General features: G+C 47.6%; 1 protein-coding gene across 2 annotated transcripts in view; it reads right to left on the reverse strand.

Annotated features, from left to right (window-relative positions):
• Positions 1 to 2,084: 2,084 nt before the first annotated feature.
• Positions 2,085 to 24,028, reverse strand: part of grm5b (glutamate receptor, metabotropic 5b) — a 187,633-nt gene continuing 165,689 nt past the window's right edge. For both annotated transcript variants that reach the window (XM_055879597.1, XM_055879596.1), the window contains exons 14-17: positions 15,979 to 16,137; positions 13,301 to 13,609; positions 12,936 to 13,102; positions 2,085 to 11,532 (exon numbers count right to left, since the gene is read on the reverse strand). In XM_055879597.1, the coding sequence (XP_055735572.1) occupies positions 10,575 to 11,532; positions 12,936 to 13,102; positions 13,301 to 13,609; positions 15,979 to 16,137 (1,593 nt within the window). In that variant the 3' untranslated portion in view covers positions 2,085 to 10,574. The remainder of the gene's footprint in view (positions 11,533 to 12,935; positions 13,103 to 13,300; positions 13,610 to 15,978; positions 16,138 to 24,028) is intronic.

Below are 24,028 nucleotides of genomic sequence, written 5' to 3' on the forward strand. Positions count from 1 at the left end.
GGTGTTCTGAATGTTAACTGACCACCCTTTGAAGCTCCATGTTACCATGGTGATGCCTCTCTGTCTGGCACAGGGAGCACATTAAAACCCTACTCACTATAGTTTCACTCCTGGTTCAATTAAACCCACAGAACCATCAACATTGAACCTCACAGAGACACAAACACACAGACCTGACCCTACCTCTGTGTTATCGTTTTCAATATTTTCCCCAGTGTATGTGAGCGAGAGATAGAGAATGTGTCCGTGTTATCGTTTTCAATATTTTCCCCAGTGTATGTGAGCGAGAGATAGAGAATGTGTCCGTGTTATCGTTTTCAATATTTTCCCCAGTGTATGTGAGCGAGAGATATATAGAGAATGTGTCTATGTTATTGTGAGATTGTGCCCCTGCTTGCGGTTCACTGCAAGGCTACTAGGCTCCTACCTCCATAAAATGTAATTTAATTTCTCTCAATTTAATTTACAACGTAATTTGTCAAAATGTGCCAGTTGTTGGCAGTAGCCACGATTTAGTCCAGAAACAGATCATTCTGGCTGCTCACAGCTCCACAAAATGTTTGATTGTCTGATTGTGAGTTTAAATGGAAACAAGATAAGATTAAACCGATTGCTCCAGCAGACCCAGCCTTATGACGCGTGCCCAAAGCAGATATGACACACACACACACACACACGCACACCCAAACCCATGAAACAGCACATCTCGCTTACACAATTTACAACATAAGCCCCATCTGACAACACAAAACCCTCCAATACATGCTGTTTACATAATAACACTCTAATTTTAGACGTGATACATGTGAATAATGTGCAGTATGATGTGGGTGGTTTGGGACTTGGAATTCATTATGACTCTGACTGTACATAGCAACAAGATCCTCTGGAGACAATCAATAGCTGGAATCAATCAATAGCTGGAATCAATCAATAGCTGGAATCAATCAATAGCCGGAATCAATCAACAGCTGGAGTCAAGCAATGAGAACAGTAAAATGAAGGGTTTTTTATTCTGATTGCCATGTGTGAAATCAAGGCCAGGATTCAATCAGATCTCGGATTTGGACAAATAAAGGTAATGTATTTGCAGCGTTTGCCATGCACATTGCCTTTAAAATGTACTTTATGGACAAAGCGCTATTGGATTGATTCCCAGCCTAAGTTCCTCCAGTATTGCTGTAATGTCCACAAATGAGGTATGGTATTTTTTTGCTATACTGTACTGAGATGTTCCCAGGGAGTTTGTGATCCTCAGGTCATGACCTTTGCTTTCAGCCCACCTTTGCTTTCAGAAACAGAGGGAGGAGAGAGAGAAACAGAGGGAGGAGAGAGAGAAACAGAGGGAGGAGAGAGAGAAACAGAGAGAGGAGAGAGAAACAGAGAGAGGAGAGAGAGAAACAGAGAGGAGAGAGAGAAACAGAGTGGAGGAGAGAGAGAAACAGAGTGGGGGATAGAGAGAGAAACAGAGTGGAGGAGAGAGAGAAACAGAGTGGAGGAGAGAGAGAAACAGAGTGGAGGAGAGAGAGAGAAACAGAGGGAGCAGAGAGAGAAACAGAGGGAGCAGAGAGAGAAATAGAGAGAGGAGAGAGAGAAACAGAGGAGAGAGAGACACAGAGGGAGCAGAGAGAGAAATAGAGAGAGGAGAGAGAGAAACAGAGGAGAGAGAGAAACAGAGGGAGGAGAGAGATGAAAGAATGAGGGAGGAGAGCGAGAAACATAGTAAGGGAGAGAGATGAAAGAATGAGGGAGTAGAGAGAGGAAGAGAAGGGAAGATAGAGGACGGGAGAGAAGAGAGGGAGAGAGGAAGAGAGCATAGTATTGGCATTGCCTTCCATAGTGTCTCCTAAATTGAATTAAAGTATTTAAGGCTGATTCATTGTGGGCCAATAAGTCCTTTAATGGCTGGGGTGTCATTGTGACTGATTCTGACGGTTTGTAGATCAGTCTGTTTGGATGAGTGGCTGAAATATCAGAGCTGATCATTGGCCACAGCTCTGACTATCTCAGCCAATCCAAAGACCTTTTCTTATAAAATAACAGTTGAGTCTTGCAGCAGGACATGACAATGAGAGGCGTGGGTGTACATTCCAGGTCTTTAATAATGGTTCACAAGGTACTCTGCAGTACATTTACACAATGATTGAGCAATGGCAAGAAAAATAAAGCAAAAACTGGCCACGTTTCCTACCTTACATACCACAGGCCAGTGGATCCCAAACCTTTGTGACCCACCTAAGCCCAGCTGGGACCAAGAATAACTGGTTGCGACCCACCAGAGGGCCCCGACCCACCGTTTGGGAAACACTGCTCCGTCAGCTAGAATCCACACTCCTCCAAAAATAAACCTGTTTCTAAACAGCCGTTAACATATGTTCTCACGTTTTACAAAGCTGAACGAAACGACTAAATATATCATCAAATATCAACAGAAACCATCTCCAATATCACATGGATAGCATCATGTTACATTCTACACTTCTTCACGCCAGAGAAAGCAGCTAAACCTGAAACCAAACCCAAAGCCCACTAAGTTAGGAGAGCCACAGACACGGTTGGTTATCAGATGTTATACAACGGGTGGGTCTAATACTGAATGCTGATTGGTTAAAAGCTAATTCCAGCCAGTGTCCATTCCACAAGTTATCATCTGCTAAATCTATGATGTTAAAATGCCTATTTACTCTGTTCCATCTGACTGTGCAATCCACTGTCTCATCAGCCCAGCCAGGTCATTTATACACTTGATCTCCACTATAAAAAGCATCTAGACATTATCTCACTATCTCATTATCTCTTTTAGACTAGCATTTAGTTTTCAACAGCGGACATTTGTTTTAACCTTGCTGAGACAGGCAGGCAGCGTTTCTCAGCCAGTCGAAGTCATGAATCAGCTGGCATCATTTTTATGGATATATACAAAGAAATGTCAACTGGAAAAGGGTCAAACGAAACAAAGTGCAACTAGTTTGCAGTCTTTACAGCTTCAGTGTTTGAAGTGATTGTGTTAGCTGTGTTGTTGGCTGTGTTGATGGCTAGCTCCTCTGAACAACAGTGACCTGATGAGAGAGCACATTTTCTATGCCAGGCGAAATCGCGCTTCATTAGCTCATTGTTATGAATGTATCCAAATAAATGTCACTAGAAAACAGATTAAACAAATGCAAATGCAGATACTGTTGTTATTCCTTTTGACGTTTAACGTGACTGTAAGTTAGCTGTTGTTGGCTAGCTAGAAAGCAAGGGATAAGAACGTTGCCAGCCAGTATAGCAATGGAACATTTAGAACAAAAAGACTGAACGACTGGGTCGCGTCTCTGGCAACCGAACCAATAGAACGAACGACTAGCCGGCTTGGGTAGCAACCCGAGATATCTGTCGGTACTATATCTTGTGGAAGGATGAAATAGTATGAATAAATTAATCAAAATAACATTTTTAATGCAAATATGTCAATCATTATTTGAATATGTTGGTAACCCGTTGTATAAAAGTGATAATGCCCTCAAAGCCGATAAGCCGGTGTTTGGAGGATATGTTGGCACGGGTGTTGTTAGGTCCGAGATGAAGTCGAGGGCCGGCAAACTGTGCCAATATATCCTCTAAACACCGGCTTATCGGGCATTATCACTTAAATGTCTCAGCAGTAAACATTGTCTATAGAGATTCTATAGAGTTAGCATTGAGTGAAGGAGCTTGGTATCAGAGCAATATATTTAGAAAGTTAGGCCAACATTTACAATTTTGAATATTATTCTAATTCTAGACATACAGTTACATAGCAATATTTAAATATTCCCCATGTGACATTAATGGGGAACTAATATGGCTGCCATAGAATGTTGAAGTGTCATGTAAATGCATCATAATGCAGAAACCTCTCTAAATACACGGCTCTGGTAAGTATGAATAAAGCCATGAGAACAGTCTGTGGAGTGTGGACAGTGTCAGTGTGCATCTCTCCTCTCATCTTAGCTCTCTGTCAGTGAACAGCTATGGGTGACATCTTGAAAGGGTAGAAATGCACAGACCATAGTGCTGCATTCCCAAAATTTGCTGTCAAATTAGGAATACTGCAGATAGCAATTCCCTTGCATGCATTCCATATACACACATGAATTATTGAGCTGCCTAGCCTTTGTCTATTGGAATTCTACATAGTTCATCACCATTTCTCATGAAATCACAAAGCTAGCACAAATATTTGCTGACAAGGTTGTTAAATAATCATCACAACGTGATTCAACAACATAAACTGGATAATCTCAAATTAGCAGTTTGAACATAAACATCACTGTTATTCTAGGCAACATTCATCATCTTATTGACATCTCTAATCTCTAATTTTTCCCATACATAGAATCTAATCAATGAAAGGACTGTATTTTCCCATACATAGAATCTATATCATTAGGGTCATCATCTTAGTCTTGACTATGGGAGCAAAAAGATATATAATAATTTAGGAATGTAATTCTTTTCTCAAATTCTTTGATTTGTATTCATTTACATAATAAAGAGTACGGTGTACCATGTCATAAACCTTAAACATGTGTTTTGTCCCAAATGTAGCTTAAATTGGACAATGATGTTGACTCTGATAAGATAGTTCTCTAAATAGGCTATCTTACCGAGAGAGAAAAAACATGCTGAAATGCAATTTAGTTCACATGTTTCTGCCCAGGGAGGGAGCTTCAGCACATAGCAATGCCGTGTACATGTCAAAACATGTTTCTGCCCAGGGAGGGAGCTTCAGCACATAGCAATGCCGTGTACATGTCAAAACATGTTTCTGCCCAGGGAGGGAGCTTCAGCACATAGCAATGCCGTGTACATGTCAAAACATGTTTCTGCCCAGGGAGTGAGCTTCAGCACATAGCAATGCCGTGTACATGTCAAAACATGTTTCTGCCCAGGGAGTGAGCTTCAGCACATAGCAATGCCGTGTACATGTCAAAACATGTTTCTGCCCAGGGAGGGAGCTTCAGCACATAGCAATGCCGTGTACATGTCAAAACATGTTTCTGCCCAGGGAGTGAGCTTCAGCACATAGCAATGCCGTGTACATGTCAAAACATGTTTCTGCCCAGGGAGGGAGCTTCAGCACATAGCAATGCCGTGTACATGTCAAAACATGTTTCTGCCCAGGGAGGGAGCTTCAGCACATAGCAATGCCGTGTACATGTCAAAACATGTTTCTGCCCAGGGAGGGAGCTTCAGCACATAGCAATGCCGTGTACATGTCAAAACATGTTTCTGCCCAGGGAGGGAGCTTCAGCACATAGCAATGCCGTGTACATGTCAAAACATGTTTCTGCCCAGGGAGTGAGCTTCAGCACATAGCAATGCCGTGTACATGTCAAAACATGTTTCTGCCCAGGGAGTGAGCTTCAGCACATAGCAATGCCGTGTACATGTCAAAACATGGACACTGTACTAAAAAATTAAATAAGAGAAAATAACATTGAATTCAGCAACTTCGACATACATATAAAAATAGGGTTGATAATATCTCAGATATCCAGCATCTAGAACAGCTCTCTGTAACTCATATATTTGAATGAACCTCCAATTTCTCAAATTTTACACAGTAAACATGGTTTGGGGTAAATTAATCAAAACAATGTTTAGCTATAGCAGACTGAATACTAACTTCCCAGAGTCTCGATATGCCAGTCTTGAAATGTCATGCAAAATGTCTGTAGGAAGAGCTGTGTTCTGTCTGTCACTATGGAAACCTTCAGCCCTGTAGGAAAAGCTGTGTTCTGTCTGTCACTATGGAAACCTTCAGCCCTGTAGGAAGAGCTGTGTTCTGTCTGTCACTATGGAAACCTTCAGCCCTCTAGGAAGAGCTGTGTTCTGTCTGTCACTATGGAAACCTTCAGCCCTGTAGGAAAAGCTGTGTTCTGTCTGTCACTGTCACGCCCTGACCGTAGAGAGATTTTTATGTCTCTATTTTGGTTTGGTCAGGGTGTGATTTGGGTGGGCATTCTATGTTAATTTTCTATGTTTTGTATTTCTGTGTGTTTGGCCTGGTGTGGTTCTCAATCAGAGGCAGCTGTCTATCGTTGTCTCTGATTGAGAATCATACTTAGGCAGCTTTTTCCCACCTGTGTTTTGTGGGTAGTTGTTTTCTGTTTTTGTGTCTTCACCAGACAGAACTGTTTCATGTTACATTTTGTTATTTTGACTCAGTGTTCAGTTTTTTTATAAATAATCATGAACACTTCCCACGCTGCGCTTTGGTCCACACCTCCTTCATAGGACGACCGTTACAGTCACTATGGAAACATCCAGCTCTGTAGGAAGAGCTGTGTTCTGAAACCTTCAGCCCTAGATGATGTGTGTGCCTTTTTACTTTCACAAATACGAGCTCAGATCAGTTTTCCTCAGATCAGTTTATAATTTCTAGGATTGATCGTAGTGTTGTTTAGAGGAATCAGCCTCATAAACAATAGAATGGAATATGAGGAGTTTCCTGTGTTTCTGCCAAGGCAGCAGGGTAGAGTACCTCAGAGCAGCCCAGGGTGGCAACGTGGATTTAAAGTGCTGTGTCCACACACACACACACACACACACACACACACACACACACACACACACACACACACACACACACACACACACACACACACATACACACACACACACACACACACACACACACACACACACACACACACACACACACACACACACACACACACACACACACACACACACACACACACACACAGAGAGAACAAGATGCTTCACACTACTGTGCTATCTCATAAACACAGATAAATTACCCTCCATAGCCACAGCAAAGCTATCTCTATCTCAACATTGTTTAAAGGTCCTTGGTCAATGGCACAGTTCTGGGATGAATGGTTTCTTAGAGTTGTATTTAGAAGGGAGAGGGGTGTGTACAGCTGTGATACAGACTGAGGTACTGCGGACTACAGCGTGACTTGCACCCAGTACAGATGTGCGTCATGTATGTGTATGGGTAGTATTGCTTTACATTTGAAAATCTGGAATATATTTATATAGAAAATATCCATAACAATAAAAACAGTTTACTTTTACGAAACCACTTATTTCCCAACAAGCTACCCTCTATCCCAAGCCCTCACCCTTTGGCACAATCATATTTTTGATGTATTTTTGTATTTATAACGTATAATTATTTTTGGGGTAATATAATTACTAGACATTTGAATAGTAACATACGCTCTCACATTTAATGGAACACTTTTTTTCTCATATTGGTTCTGTATATGTTATAACATAATCATAATTTAAAAAACATTTCCTTTTGTAAATCAGTGTTTTCCTTTTCTACCTTTTTGATATGTAAATGGATAATTTAGGATCTGTCATTGCATGCCCTTGTTATGTACAGGGCCACTATGTCTGAGAGAAGCTGTTCTCTCTACTGGCCCCTGGGTAAGTCACAGACTGACATTTATTGTCATGTATCTTGCCTTGGAGACAGAACTGAGCAATTTCTGCAAGAAGGCCCCGTCAAAATTGGCAATATTGTACAAATTAATAATTTTTTAAAAACGTTTTGGTCATAATTTAATGTTAGGGTTCTACATTAGGGTTAGCAGTGTGGTAAAGGTTAGGGTTAAGGTTATGGTTAGGTTTGAAATCAGGTTTCATGACTTTGTGGCTGGCAGGTTAGTGTTTTTCGTCATGAGAATCTTGTTCTGGATTTGAAACCTGACTTTGCAGCTGGCATACCTAAGGGAAAAGCCCTCAGTTCTGCCTCCGGAACAAGACACATGACAATAAATACCAACCTGCTTGTGGCTGTGCCAGCTAGTGACCACACTGCAGAGCTGCCTCCAGAACAAGACTAATGACAATAAATACCAACCTGCTTGTGGCTGTGCCAGCTAGTGACCACTCTGCAGTGCTGCCTCCAGAACAAGACTAATGACAATAAATACCAACCTGCTACAAAGTCACACACATTCTTATGCCAGCAGTGGATCCGTTTCTGTTAAATTCCTGGGGATCTGGTAAATATTCTAAATCAGGGCTAAATCAGTGTGCTAAAACATCTACAAGCCGTCTGACCCCGGGAAGAAAACATGACTTTGACCCCCTGTCTAAGACTGACATCAGTCTCAGACAGGGGGCTGGGTGTCCAGTTCACTTTAGTTAGATTGGTTGATTTTACTACTTGAATCAGGAAAGTTTTCTAGCACATTACTGACTACTGTATAACTGTTCAATACTGGTTAGTTTAGTAGAATGCCTCCTCAGAATCACAGACACAGAGGTGTGTAAAGTTTGGTCCCAACGCTTCAGTAATCATTTAGAAAATATTTTACATTCAATCTTCTGAAGTAAACAATAGTCCAAAAGATCTCAAAAAGCAGAAAATAAGACAGATAGGACGAGAGACAGGGAGAGAGAGAGACAGGGAGGGAGAGAGACAGGGAGAGAGATAGACAGGGAGAGAGAGAGCGAGAGAGACAGGGAGACAGGGAGAGAGAGAGAGAGACAGAGAGACAGAGAGAGCGACAGGGAGACAGAGAGGGAGACAGAGAGACAGAGAGAGAAAGACAGAGAGACAGAGACAGAGAGAGAGAGAAAGAGAGAGGGAGAATGAGAGAGAGAAAGACAGAGAGACAGAGAGAGAGAAAGAGAGAGAGAGAAAGAGAGGGAGGGAGAGAGACAGGGGGACAGAGTGAGAGACAGGGAGACAGAGAGAGAGATAAAGAGAGAGAAAGAGAGAGAGAGAGAGAGATAGAGAGAGAGAGAGAGAGAGAGAGAGAGAGCGAGAGAGAGAGAGAGGGAGAGAGAGAGAGAGACAGACAGGGAGAGAGAGAGACAGGGAGAGAGAGAGAGAGAGAGACAGACAGGGAGAGAGAGAGACAGGGAGACAGAGAGAGAGAGAGAGACAGAGCGACAGAGAGAGAAAGAGAGAGAGGGAGATACAGAGACAGAGAGAGACAGAGAGAAAGAAAGAGAGAGAGAGACAGGGAGAGAGAGATACAGAGAGAGACAGAGAGACAGAGAGAGAGAAAGAGAGAGAGAGACAGGGAGAGAGATAGAGACAGACAGACAGGGAGAGAGAGAGAGACAGGGAGCGATAGAGAGAGACATGGACACAGAGAGAGAGAGAGACAGAGAGAGCGAGAGAGACAGAGAGAGAAAGAGAGAGAGAAAGAGAGAGAAAGAGAGAGAAAGAGAGAGAGACAGGGAGACAGAGAGAGACAGAGAGCTAGAGAGAGAGAGAGTGGGAGACAGAGAGAGAGAGAGATAGATAAATAGAGAGATAGAATACTGCTCCAGACCCTGAGGCGATAGTTAGTCTGTGTGAATGTGAACAGCAAGGTCTCTGTTAAATCAATAGAAAGATTAAACACCGACTGCACTCAGATCAGATCATACAGCGAGAGAGAAGTCCGAACCCCACTGGAGGTTTTCATACTATACATAGTATGTATAAACAGAATCATCTGCTATGAAGATACCATCCAAGATCTTTTTGTATTTACACTTTCCCCTACAACAGCCGATATGCAAGTGTTTATGTGTGTATGCATGTGTGTGTGTGTGTGTGTGTGTGGTGTGTGTGTGTGTGTGTGTGTGTGTGTGTGTGTGTGTGTGTGTGTGTGTGTGTGTGTGTGTGTGTGTGTGTGTGTTTATGCGTGTGGGTGTGTTTATGTGTGTGTGTGTGTGTGTGGGGGTGTGCAGTCGTGCGTGCGTGTGTGTGTTGGTGTGCCAGTGGCCATAGCTGCTCTGCCCAGCCCTTATGGTTACTCCATGTGTGTCCATGGCAGCAGCTGGTTAGTCCTGTGAGGTTAGAGTGTCTTAAACACTCAGTAGGTCCACATGTGTCCCTTCCTCCATGCTGCCCACAATAAACATCTCTAATTAGTTGACAGCCATTTTAGTTAAGGCCACTACCAAAACAATGACCAAACACACGTCTATGGAGAGACTTCTGGCCATACGTTTGAACACCAGAATGCTAGAAGTATTTTTGTAGTCCTTGTTCTCACTCTGGATGCCCCCCAAAAAACTACAATCACCACGTTATACCTCGCTGCTCACTGAACACATGTAAACACAAACACTGCAGGTCACCGTTCAATGACATCACACGATGATGTGTCCTGTTCCTGTCCCTCCTAGCCAGTACAGGGCTTTCATCTCTATGAGGGACTGGTCAATCTCCTCTCGTCCTCTCGTCCTCTCGTCCTCTCCTCCTCTCGTCCTCTCGTCCTCTCCTCCTCTCCTCCTCTCGTCCTCTCGTCCTCTCTTCCTCTCCTCCTCTCGTCCTCTCCTACTCTCCTTCTCTCCTCCTCTCTTCCTCTCCTCCTCTCATCTTCTCTTCCTCTCATTCTCTCGTCCTCTCGTCCTCTCTTCCTCTCGTCCTCTCTTCATCTCATCCTCTAGTCCTCTCTTCCTCTCCTCCTCTCCTCCTCTCTTCCTCTCCTCCTCTCCTCCCACTATCACAAGGTAGCCATCACCATTATCTCCCCAAGAGACAGTTTTTTTCCCGGGTCCCTCTTCTTCTCTGTCCTTCCACTCTCCTCCTCTTCTCCTCATCTCCTCTCATCCTTCTCTCACAGTGAGGAGGAGCTCTGGCTGTAGTTTCTCAGGGTCAGCATTTCGTATTTGGGCGGAGGGGACGAGGGCGGGGGCAGACACAGGGTGGACTCTGAGACCGGGGAGCCACTTCCTGACCCCAGCGAATCACGGAAGGGCGAGGGCGGGGTCAAATTCATTAGCTCCTCCTCCAGCTCTGCCCTCCTTAGAGGGGACTCCACTCCCACAGTGAGGTGTCGCACCGGAGAGTGGGAGGACTGAGGGTGAGTTAGGAGGCGAGGGTGAGGCAGGGGGTGAGTTAGGCCGGCGTGTCCCCCTACGTAGGACTCTACAGGGGGCAGGGGCTGGACGTCAGCGTATGTGGTCATGGTGAGGGGGAGGGGGATCTCCCGGGGGAGGAGGAAGGGGTCTGCAGGGTGGGAGGGTGTCAGGGCGTGTGTGTGAGAGTATGTGTGTGAGTGTGTGGGAGACGGGGAGAGCATCATGCTGTTGAGCTCGCTGATGTTGGCAGTGAAACGGTTAACCACGCAGCTGATCTGATCCATCAGAGAACTGTCAAACACATCGCCCCCGCCGACAGAACCCCTGGTCAGGGAGGTCGGTACACCCATCCCAAGCGGCTCCTCCCTTAGTTCCGCCCCATGCAGGTGCTGGCTGACAGTACTGATTGGTGAAGGGGTCTGAGGCCGGTAGGTAATTGGGTATCTCTCCTCGGCGTATCTCTCCTCTGCCTCTGTGAGCTCGTACAGGGTCTTGTCTGCATCAGGGTGGGAGTGGGAGTGGGGGAAGGACGGCATGCGGGGGTGAAGGTCAGTACCCCCACAGTAGCGCCCCTCGGGGGTCTTGGAGAAGGGCTTGATGACAGCTGTCTGGTTGTTCTCCTTCCTCTTGATGTGGAATGACAGGCGCTGCCACAGGTGGTTTCCACGGGAACCCCGCTCCGTCTGGGCCCAGGATACTGACTTCCCATTGGAACTGCAGAGACAGGAAACAGGAAGTGAAAACAGGAAATGGAACAAGTGTGTCACAGCTGGTGCATAACAGTGTAGAAATTATTTTCTCTATTCCTCCCCTCCACTTTTATCTCCCCTGTTTGTCCTCTTCCCTCTCTTCCCCCCCCCTCTCTCCTCCATCTCTCTCTCTCTCTCTCTCTCTCTCTCTCTCTCTCTCTCTCTCTCTCTCTCTCTCTTCCTTTCTCTCTCTCTCTCTCTCTCTCTCTCTCTCTCTCTCTCTCTCTCTCTCTCATCTCCTCTCTCTCTCTCTCTCTCTCTCTCTCTCTCCTCTCTCTCTCTCTCTCTCTCTCTCTCTCTCTCTCTCTCTCTCTCTCTCTCTCTCTCTCTCTCTCAATTGTCAGGTTAATTAGTGTGATTAATCTATAATGGAGCATCTGATTAAATCATGCTGCTGTGGCTATGGGTGGGAGGACTCTAGAGAGACTCATATAACCTCAGCACACAGACACAAACACACACACACATATAACAAGGGGAGAAAGAGATGGAAAGAGGGGGGGGGGGGTATTTTTGACACATCTTATAGTGGTCGGATTGTAATCTTGCTTGCCAAGTGAGACAGTAACCAGCTGACTAAAGATAATGTCCTTTTCCCTTTTATCCTGTGGGGAAGCACGTTGTCATTTCATATGGTCACGGGGTTGTTCCATTAGAGATGCTTGTCCTTTAGCTTGTCCTCTTCAACTTTGTTTTATCTCCCTTTCTCTCTCTCCCCCCTCTCTCTCTCTCTCCCCTCTCTCTCTCTCCCACCTTTCTCTCTCTCCCCCCTCTCTCTCCCCCCCTCTCCTCTCTCTCCCCCCTCTCTCTCCCCCCTCTCTCTCTCTCCCCCCCTCTCTCTCTCCCCCTTTCTCTCTCTCCCCCTTTCTCTCTCTCCCCACTTTCTCTCTCTCCCCCTCTCTCTATCTCTCTCCCCCCTTTCTCTCTCTCCCCCCTCTCTCTCCCCCCCTTCGCTCTCTCCCCCTCTCTCTATCTCTCTCCCCCCTTTCTCTCTCTCCCCCCCTCTCTCTCCCCCCTTTCTCTCTCTCCCCCTCTCTCTATCTCTCTCCCCCCTTTCTCTCTCTCCCCCCTCTCTCTCCCCCCTTTCTCTCTCTCCCCCCTCTCTCATTTTCCTGGAAAGTGCCATCTGCATAATCAGGTGTGCGGGTCGGACTCAGGTCAGACAGAGAGACAGACAGCTGCACAGCTGGACAGTGACCCAGCACCGATCTCTGTACCCTCCTCAGCTAAACACTACCTCCTGTGTGACCCCAGACAGGCTCTACAGCATCTCTCTGTATTCCCTGCTCTACACACACGCATACACACACACACACACACACACACAGACACACACACACACACACGCATACACACACATACACACACCTGAGTGTCTCTCCAGCGGAGCAGCGCCGCCTCCAGAGGTTGGCCAGGCTGGAGGAGCGGCTGGCGGCTGAGGAGGACTTCCCATCACCCACGTGCATGCGTACCACCGTGCTCGTAGTGAAGGCACTGCGCACGTTACGCTCCGGCTTGGCCAGGATGATATACACCTGGAGAGAGCAAGACAGACAGAAGAGCTTCCTAACCCTTCATAAGCACTACATAACACTTGTTATAACCCTTCACAAGCCCCTTATAACCAAACACAATATTTAAAAAAAAACATTCCTTTTCAAGCCCCTCAGTCGAGCACCTGATTCCGTTTTGATTAAAGCTGAAGTTGTTTTCTCGTGTCCTGTGTGTGTTACCTTGGGAACGAACAGGCAGCAGAGCGCCACAGTGGCACTGAGGCTGACGCTGAAGCACATGGTGATGATCTTGTAGTTGGAACCGAAGTAGATGGGCACGAAGGCCAGCCAGATGATACAGGTGGTGTACATGGTGAAGGCGATGTACTTGGCCTCGTTGAAGTTGGCCGGGACGTTGCGCGTCTTGAAGGCGTAGAAGGTGCAGCTCAGGATCAGCAGGCCGTTGTAGCCCAGCGGCGCCACCACGCCCAGGTTGGTGGTGTAACAGATGCGGTTGACCTGCCGGATGCTGGGGTAGTCGTGGATCACCTGCAGGTAGTAGAGACATCTGTGTCAGCATGTACATACACTGAGTGGACAAGACATTAGGAACATCTACTGCATGGTGCCTATGCCGCTCGGTCATCGCTCATCCATATATTTATATGTACATATTCTTGTTCCATCCCTTTAGATTGGTGTGTATTGGGTAGTTGTTGTGGAATTGATAGATTACATGGTATATATTGTTGCACTGTCAGAACTAGAAGGACAAGCATTGCTCTACACTCGCATTAACATCTGCTAACCATGTGTATGTGACCAATACATTTTGATTTGATTTGAACACTTTCCATGACATAGTGTGACCAGGTGAATCCAGGTAAAAGCTATGATTCCTTATTGATGTCACTTGTTAAATCCACTTCAATCAGTGTAATCAGAGGAGGACACAGGTTAAAGAATAATTTTTAAGCCTTGAGACAATTGAGACATGGATTGTGGATGTGTGCCATTCAGAGGGTGAATGGGCGAGACAAAAGATTTAAGTGCCTTTGAACGGGGTATGGAATTAGGTGCCAGGCACACTGGTTTGTGTCAAGAACTGCAACGCTGCTGGGTTTTTCTCACTCAACAGTTTCCCGTGTGTATCAAGAATGGTCCACCAGCCAATTTGACACAAGTGTGGGAAGCATTGGAGTCAACATGGGCCAGCATCCCTGTGGAACTCGTTAGACACCTTGTGGAGTCCATGTCCCGACAAACTGAGGCTGTTCTGAGCGCAAGAGGGGGTGGGGTGGAACTCAATATTAGGAAGGTGTTCTTAATGTTTTGTACACTCAGTGTAGATGCTGTACAGTATGTATAGAGTCAGAAAGTGGGTTTGGGGGCCTCCCGAGTGGCACAGCGGTCTAAGGCACTGCACTGCGTCACTAAAGACCCGGGTTCGATCCCAAACTGTGTCGCAGCCTACTGCAACCGGGAGACCCATGAGGCGGCGCATAACTGGCCCAGCGTCGTCCGGGTTAGGGGAGGGTTTGGCCCAGCGTCGTCCGGGTTAGGGGAGGGTTTGGCCCAGCGTCGTCCGGGTTAGGGGAGGGTTTGGCCCAGCGTCGTCCGAGTTAGGGGAGGGTTTGGCCCAGCGTCGTCCGGGTTAGGGGAGGGTTTGGCCCAGCGTCGTCCGGGTTAGGGGAGGGTTTGGCCCAGCGTCGTCCGGGTTAGGGGAGGGTTTGGCCCAGCGTCGTCCGGGTTAGGGGAGGGTTTGGCCCAGCGTCGTCCGGGTTAGGGGAGGGTTTGGCCCAGCGTTGTCCGGGTTAGGGGAGGGTTTGGCCCAGCGTCGTCCGGGTTAGGGGAGGGTTTGGCCCAGCGTCGTCCGGGTTAGGGGGGGGTTTGGCCCAGCGTCGTCCGGGTTAGGGGAGGGTTTGGCCCAGCGTCGTCCGGGTTAGGGGGGGTTTGGTCCAGCGTCGTCCGGGTTAGGGGAGGGTTTGGCCCAGCGTCGTCCGGGTTAGGGGAGGGTTTGGCCCAGCGTCGTCCGGGTTAGGGGAGGGTTTGGCCCAGCGTCGTCCGGGTTAGGGGAGGGTTTGGCCCAGCGTCGTCCGGGTTAGGGGGGGGTTTGGCCCAGCGTCGTCCGGGTTAGGGGAGGATTTGGCCCAGCGTCGTCCGGGTTAGGGGGGGGTTTGGTCCAGCGTCGTCCGGGTTAGGGGAGGGTTTGGCCCAGCGTCGTCCGGGTTAGGGGAGGGTTTGGCCCAGCGTCGTCCGGGTTAGGGGAGGGTTTGGCCCAGCGTCGTCCGGGTTAGGGGAGGGTTTGGCCCAGCGTCGTCCGGGTTAGGGGAGGGTTTGGCCCAGCGTCGTCCGGGTTAGGGGAGGGTTTGGCCCAGCGCTGTCCCGGTTAGGGGAGGGTTTGGCCAGCCGGGATGTCCTTGTCCCATCGCGCTCTAGCGACTCCTTGTGGCGGGACGGGCGCATGCACGCTGACTTCGGTCGCCAGCTATACAGTGTTTCCTCCAACACATTGGTGCAGCTGGCTTCCAGGTTAAAGAGAACAGTGTGTCAAGAAGCAGTGAGGTTTGCAGGGTCGTGTTTCGGAGGATGCATGGCTCTCGACCTTCGCCTTTCCTGAGTCTGTACGGGAGTTGCAGCGATGAGACAAGACTATAACTACCAAATGGATATCACGAAACTGGGGGAGAAAAAGGGCATAAAAAATATAATAACAATTTAAAAAATCAAGTAAAAAAAGAAAGTGGGTTTGGACAACTGTAGAGGTGGAGACCAACACCAGGGTTTTCACTTCAGCCAGTTCAGCAAGTAAATATATCATTCACTTCCTTCTTTAAGAGGCAGTCTCAGACCCTTAGGCTGACAATTCCCTGCCACCCCCCACTGACACACACACACACCCAGTGGGCACAGCCTACCTGTGGGGGTTCCATGAGGAAGAGAGCCACTATGATTCCCAGCTGCAGCAGGATGAGTAGAGAGGCGATGATGAGCTGGGCGCAGGCAGACATGAACCTGGGCTTCTTTGTACAGATCTTCTTCTTACTGCCAGCCAGGATACGGGCTATACGGTTAGTCTGCAACAACAACACAGCCAGGATACGGGCTATACGGTTACTCTGTAACAACAACACAGCCAGGATACGGGCTATACGGTTAGTCTGTAACAACAACACAGCCAGGATACGGGCTATACGATTAGTCTGGAACAACAACAACACAGCCAGGATACGGGCTATACGGTTAGTCCGTAACAACAACACAGCCAGGATGCGGGCTATACGGTTAGTCTGCAACAACAATACAGCCAGGATACGGGCCATACGGTTAGTCTGCAACAACAACAACAACAACAACACAGCCAGGATACGGGCTATACGGTTAGTCTGCAACAACAACACAGCCAGGATACAGGCTATACGGTTAGTCTGGAACAACAACAACACAGCCAGGATACGGGCTATACTGTTAGTCTGTAACAACAACAACACAGCCAGGATACGGGCTATACGGTTAGTCTGTAACAACAACACAGCCAGGATACGGGCTATACGGTTAGTCTGTAACAACAACACAGCCAGGATACGGGCTATACGGTTAGTCTGTAACAACAACACAGCCAGGATACGGGCTATACGGTTAGTCTGCAACAACAACACAGCCAGGGTACGGGCTATACGGTTAGTCTGCAACAACAACAACACAGGCAGGATACGGGCTATACGGTTAGTCTGCAACAACAACACAGCCAGGATACGGGCTATACGGTTAGTCTGCAACAACAACACAGCCAGGATACGGGCTATACGATTAGTCTGGAACAACAACAACACAGCCAGGATACGGGCTATACGATTAGTCTGGAACAACAACAACACAGCCAGGATACGGGCTATACGGTTAGTCTGTAACAACAACAACACAGCCAGGATACGGGCTATACGGTTAGTCTGCAACAACAACACAGCCAGGATACGGGCTATACGGTTAGTCTGCAACAACAACAACAACACAGCCAGGATACGGGCTATACGGTTAGTCTGTAACAACAACAACACAGCCAGGATACGGGCCATACGGTTAGTCTGTAACAACAACACAGCAAAGATACGGGCTATACGGTTAGTCTACAACAACAACAACAACACAGCCAGGATACGGGCTATACGGTTAGTCTGTAACAACAACACAGCCAGGATACAGGCTATTTAGTTAGTCTGTAACAACAACACAGCCAGGATACGGGCTATACGGTTAGTCTGCAACAACAACACAGCCAGGATACGGGCTATACAGTTAGTCTGCAACAACAACACAGCCAGGATACGGGCCATACAGTTAGACTGTAACAACAACACAGCCAGGATACGGGCCATACAGTTAGTCTGTAACAACAACACAGCCAGGATACGGGCTATACGGTTAGTCTGCAACAACAACACAGCCAGGATACGGGCCATACAGTTAGTCTGTAACAACAACACAGCCAGGATACAGGCTATACAGTTAGTCTGTAACAACAACACAGCCAGGATACGGGCTATACGGTTAGTCTGCAACAACAACACAGCCAGGATACGGGCTATACGGTTAGTCTGCAACAACAACACAGCCAGGATACGGGCTATACGATTAGTCTGGAACAACAACAACACAGCCAGGATACGGGCTATACGATTAGTCTGGAACAACAACAACACAGCCAGGATACGGGCTATACGGTTAGTCTGTAACAACAACAACACAGCCAGGATACGGGCTATACGGTTAGTCTGCAACAACAACACAGCCAGGTTACGGGCTATACGGTTAGTCTGCAACAACAACACAGCCAGGATACGGGCTACAATTAGTCTGTAACAACAACACAGCCAGGAGACGGGCTATACGGTTAGTCTGCAACAACAACACAGCCAGGTTACGGGCTACGGTTAGTCTGTAACAACAACACAGCCAGGATACGGGCTACGGTTAGTCTGCAACAACAACACAGCCAGGATACGGGCTATACGGTTAGTCTGTAACAACAACAACACAGCCAGGACACGGGCTATACGGTTAGTCTGTAACAACAACACAGCCAAGATACGGGCTATACGGTTAGTCTGTAACAACAACAACACAGCCAGGATACGGGCTATACGGTTAGTCTGGAACAACAACACAGCCAGGATACGGGCTATACGGTTAGTCTGCAACAGCAACACAGCCAGGATACGGGCTATACGGTTAGTCTGTAACAACAACACAGCCAGGATACGGGCTATACGGTTAGTCTGTAACAACAACACAGCCAGGATACGGGCCATACGGTTAGTCTGCAACGACAACACAGCCAGGATAAGGGATAGACGGTTAGTCCATAACAACAACACAGCCAGGATACGGGCCATACGGTTAGTCTGCAACAACAACACAGCCAGGATACGGGATATACGATTAGTCTGTAACAACAACACAGCCAGGATACGGGCTATACGGTTAGTCTGCAACAACAACAACACAGCCAGGATACGGGCTATACGGTTAGTCTGTAACAACAACAACACAGCCAGGATACGGGCTATACGGTTAGTCTGGAACAACAACAACACAGCCAGGATACAGGCTATACGGTTAGTCTGGAACAACAACAACACAGCCAGGATACGGGCTATACGGTTAGTCTGTAACAACAACAACACAGCCAGGATACGGGCTATACGGTTAGTCTGTAACAACAACACAGCCAGGATACGGGCTATACGGTTAGTCTGTAACAACAACACAGCCAGGATACGGGCTATACGGTTAGTCTGTAACAACAACACAGCCAGGATACGGGCTATACGGTTAGTCTGCAACAACAACACAGCCAGGGTACGGGCTATACGGTTAGTCTGCAACAACAACAACACAGGCAGGATACGGGCTATACGGTTAGTCTGCAACAACAACACAGCCAGGATACGGGCTATACGGTTAGTCTGCAACAACAACACAGCCAGGATACGGGCTATACGGTTAGTCTGCAACAACAACACAGCCAGGATACGGGCTATACGATTAGTCTGGAACAACAACAACACAGCCAGGATACGGGCTATACGATTAGTCTGGAACAACAACAACACAGCCAGGATACGGGCTATACGGTTAGTCTGTAACAACAACAACACAGCCAGGATACGGGCTATACGGTTAGTCTGTAACAACAACACAGCCAGGTTACGGGCTATACGGTTAGTCTGCAACAACAACACAGCCAGGATACGGGCTACGGTTAGTCTGTAACAACAACACAGCCAGGATACGGGCTATACGGTTAGTCTGCAACAACAACACAGCCAGGTTACGGGCTACGGTTAGTCTGTAACAACAACACAGCCAGGATACGGGCTACGGTTAGTCTGCAACAACAACACAGCCAGGATACGGGCTATACGGTTAGTCTGCAACAACAACACAGCCAGGATACGGGCTATACGGTTAGTCTGGAACAACAACACAGCCAGGATACGGGCTATACGGTTAGTCTGTAACAACAACACAGCCAGGATACGGGCTATACGGTTAGTCTGGAACAACAACACAGCCAGGATACGGGCTATACGGTTAGTCTGGAACAACAACACAGCCAGGATACGGGCTACGGTTAGTCTGCAACAACAACACAGCCAGGATACGGGCTATACAGTTAGTCTGGAACAACAACAACACAGCCAGGATACGGGCTATACGGTTAGTCTGTAACAACAACAACACAGCCAGGATACGGGCTATACGGTTAGTCTGTAACAACAACACAGCCAGGATACGGGCTATACGGTTATTCTGCAACAACAACACAGCCAGGATACGGGCTATACGGTTAGTCTGCAACAACAACACAGCCAGGGTACGGGCTATACGGTTAGTCTGCGACAACAACACAGCCAGGGTACAGGCTATACGGTTAGTCTGGAACAACAACACAGCCAGGATACGGGCTATACGGTTAGTCTGCAACAACAACACAGCCAGGATATGGGCTATACGGTTAGTCTGCAACAACAACACAGCCAGGATACGGGCTATACGGTTAGTCTGCAACAACACAGCCAGGATACGGGCTATACGGTTAGTCTGCAACAAAAACACAGCCAGGATACGGGCTATACGGTTAGTCTGCAACAACAACACAGCCAGGATACGGGCTATACGGTTAGTCTGCAACAACAACACAGCCAGGATACGGGCTATACGGTTAGTCTGCAACAACAACAACAACACAGCCAGGATACGGGCTATACGGTTAGTCTGTAACAACAACAACACAGCCAGGATACGGGCCATACGGTTAGTCTGTAACAACAACACAGCCAAGATACGGGCTATACGGTTAGTCTACAACAACAACAACAACACAGCCAGGATACGGGCTATACGGTTAGTCTGCAACAACAACACAGTCAGGATACGGGCTATACGGTTAGTCTGGAACAACAACACAGCCAGGATACGGGCCATACGGTTAGTCTGCAACAACAACACAGCCAGGATACAGGCTATACGGTTAGTCTGCAACAACAACACAGTCAGGATACGGGCTATACGGTTAGTCTGGAACAACAACACAGCCAGGATACGGCCATACAGTTATTCTGTAACAACAACACAGCCAGGATACAGGCTATTTAGTTAGTCTGTAACAACAACACAGCCAGGATACGGGCTATACGGTTAGTCTGCAACAACAACACAGCCAGGATACGGGCTATACAGTTAGTCTGCAACAACAACACAGCCAGGATACGGGCCATACAGTTAGTCTGTAACAACAACACAGCCAGGATACGGGCCGTACAGTTAGTCTGTAACAACAACACAGCCAGGATACGGGCTATACGGTTAGTCTGCAACAACAACACAGCCAGGATACGGGCCATACAGTTAGTCTGTAACAACAACACAGCCAGGATACAGGCTATACAGTTAGTCTGTAACAACAACACAGCCAGGATACGGGCTATACGGTTAGTCTGCAACAACAACACAGCCAGGATACGGGCTATACGGTTAGTCTGCAACAACAACACAGCCAGGATACGGGCTATACGGTTAGTCTGCAACAACAACACAGCCAGGATACGGGCTATACGGTTAGTCTGCAACAACAACACAGCCAGGATACGGGCTATACGGTTAGTCTGCAACAACAACAACACAGCCAGGATACGGGCTATACGATTAGTCTGGAACAACAACAACACAGCCAGGATACGGGCTATACGGTTAGTCTGTAACAACAACAACACAGCCAGGATACGGGCTATACGGTTAGTCTGCAACAACAACACAGCCAGGTTACGGGCTATACGGTTAGTCTGCAACAACAACACAGCCAGGATACGGGCTACAATTAGTCTGTAACAACAACACAGCCAGGATACGGGCTATACGGTTAGTCTGCAACAACAACACAGCCAGGTTACGGGCTACGGTTAGTCTGTTACAACAACACAGCCAGGATACGGGCTACGGTTAGTCTGCAACAACAACACAGCCAGGATACGGGCTATACGGTTAGTCTGCAACAACAACACAGCCAGGATACGGGCTATACGGTTAGTCTGCAACAACAACAACAACACAGCCAGGATACGGGCTATACGGTTAGTCTGTAACAACAACACAGCCAAGATACGGGCTATACGGTTAGTCTGGAACAACAACACAGCCAGGATACGGGCTATACGGTTAGTCTGTAACAACAACACAGCCAGGATACGGGCTATACGGTTAGTCTGGAACAACAACAACACAGCCAGGATACGGGCTATACGGTTAGTCTGTAACAACAACACAGCCAGGTTACGGGCTATACGGTTAGTCTGCAACAACAACACTGCCAGGATACGGGCTACGGTTAGTCTGCAACAACAACACAGCCAGGATACGGGCTATACAGTTAGTCTGGAACAACAACACAGCCAGGATACGGGCTATACGGTTAGTCTGTAACAACAACAACACAGCCAGGATACAGGCTATACGGTTAGTCTGCAACAACAACACAGCCAGGATACGGGCCATACGGTTAGTCTGCAACAACAACACAGCCAGGATACGGGCTATACGGTTAGTCTGGAACAACAACACAGCCAGGATACGGGCTATACGGTTAGTCTGCGACAACAACACAGCCAGGGTACAGGCTATACGGTTAGTCTGGAACAACAACACAGCCAGGATACGGGCTATACGGTTAGTCTGCAACAACAACACAGCCAGGATATGGGCTATACGGTTAGTCTGCAACAACAACACAGCCAGGATACGGGCTATACGGTTAGTCTGCAACAACAACACAGCCAGGATACGGGCCATACAGTTAGTCTGTAACAACAACACAGCCAGGATACGGGCTATACGGTTAGTCTGCAACAACAACACAGCCAGGATACGGGCTATACAGTTAGTCTGCAACAACAACACAGCCAGGATACGGGCCATACAGTTAGTCTGTAACAACAACACAGCCAGGATACGGGCCGTACAGTTAGTCTGTAACAACAACACAGCCAGGATACGGGCTATACGGTTAGTCTGCAACAACAACACAGCCAGGATACGGGCCATACAGTTAGTCTGTAACAACAACACAGCCAGGATACAGGCTATACAGTTAGTCTGTAACAACAACACAGCCAGGATACGGGCTATACGGTTAGTCTGCAACAACAACACAGCCAGGATACGGGCTATACGGTTAGTCTGCAACAACAACACAGCCAGGATACGGGCTATACGGTTAGTCTGCAACAACAACACAGCCAGGATACGGGCTATACGGTTAGTCTGCAACAACAACACAGCCAGGATACGGGCTATACGGTTAGTCTGCAACAACAACAACACAGCCAGGATACGGGCTATACGATTAGTCTGGAACAACAACAACACAGCCAGGATACGGGCTATACGGTTAGTCTGTAACAACAACAACACAGCCAGGATACGGGCTATACGGTTAGTCTGCAACAACAACACAGCCAGGTTACGGGCTATACGGTTAGTCTGCAACAACAACACAGCCAGGATACGGGCTACAATTAGTCTGTAACAACAACACAGCCAGGATACGGGCTATACGGTTAGTCTGCAACAACAACACAGCCAGGTTACGGGCTACGGTTAGTCTGTTACAACAACACAGCCAGGATACGGGCTACGGTTAGTCTGCAACAACAACACAGCCAGGATACGGGCTATACGGTTAGTCTGCAACAACAACACAGCCAGGATACGGGCTATACGGTTAGTCTGCAACAACAACAACAACACAGCCAGGATACGGGCTATACGGTTAGTCTGTAACAACAACACAGCCAAGATACGGGCTATACGGTTAGTCTGGAACAACAACACAGCCAGGATACGGGCTATACGGTTAGTCTGTAACAACAACACAGCCAGGATACGGGCTATACGGTTAGTCTGGAACAACAACAACACAGCCAGGATACGGGCTATACGGTTAGTCTGTAACAACAACACAGCCAGGTTACGGGCTATACGGTTAGTCTGCAACAACAACACTGCCAGGATACGGGCTACGGTTAGTCTGCAACAACAACACAGCCAGGATACGGGCTATACAGTTAGTCTGGAACAACAACACAGCCAGGATACGGGCTATACGGTTAGTCTGTAACAACAACAACACAGCCAGGATACAGGCTATACGGTTAGTCTGCAACAACAACACAGCCAGGATACGGGCCATACGGTTAGTCTGCAACAACAACACAGCCAGGATACGGGCTATACGGTTAGTCTGGAACAACAACACAGCCAGGATACGGGCTATACGGTTAGTCTGCGACAACAACACAGCCAGGGTACAGGCTATACGGTTAGTCTGGAACAACAACACAGCCAGGATACGGGCTATACGGTTAGTCTGCAACAACAACACAGCCAGGATATGGGCTATACGGTTAGTCT

Source organism: Salvelinus fontinalis, chromosome 24 (assembly GCF_029448725.1).
Source record: "Salvelinus fontinalis isolate EN_2023a chromosome 24, ASM2944872v1, whole genome shotgun sequence".
Lineage (NCBI taxonomy): Eukaryota > Metazoa > Chordata > Actinopteri > Salmoniformes > Salmonidae > Salvelinus > Salvelinus fontinalis.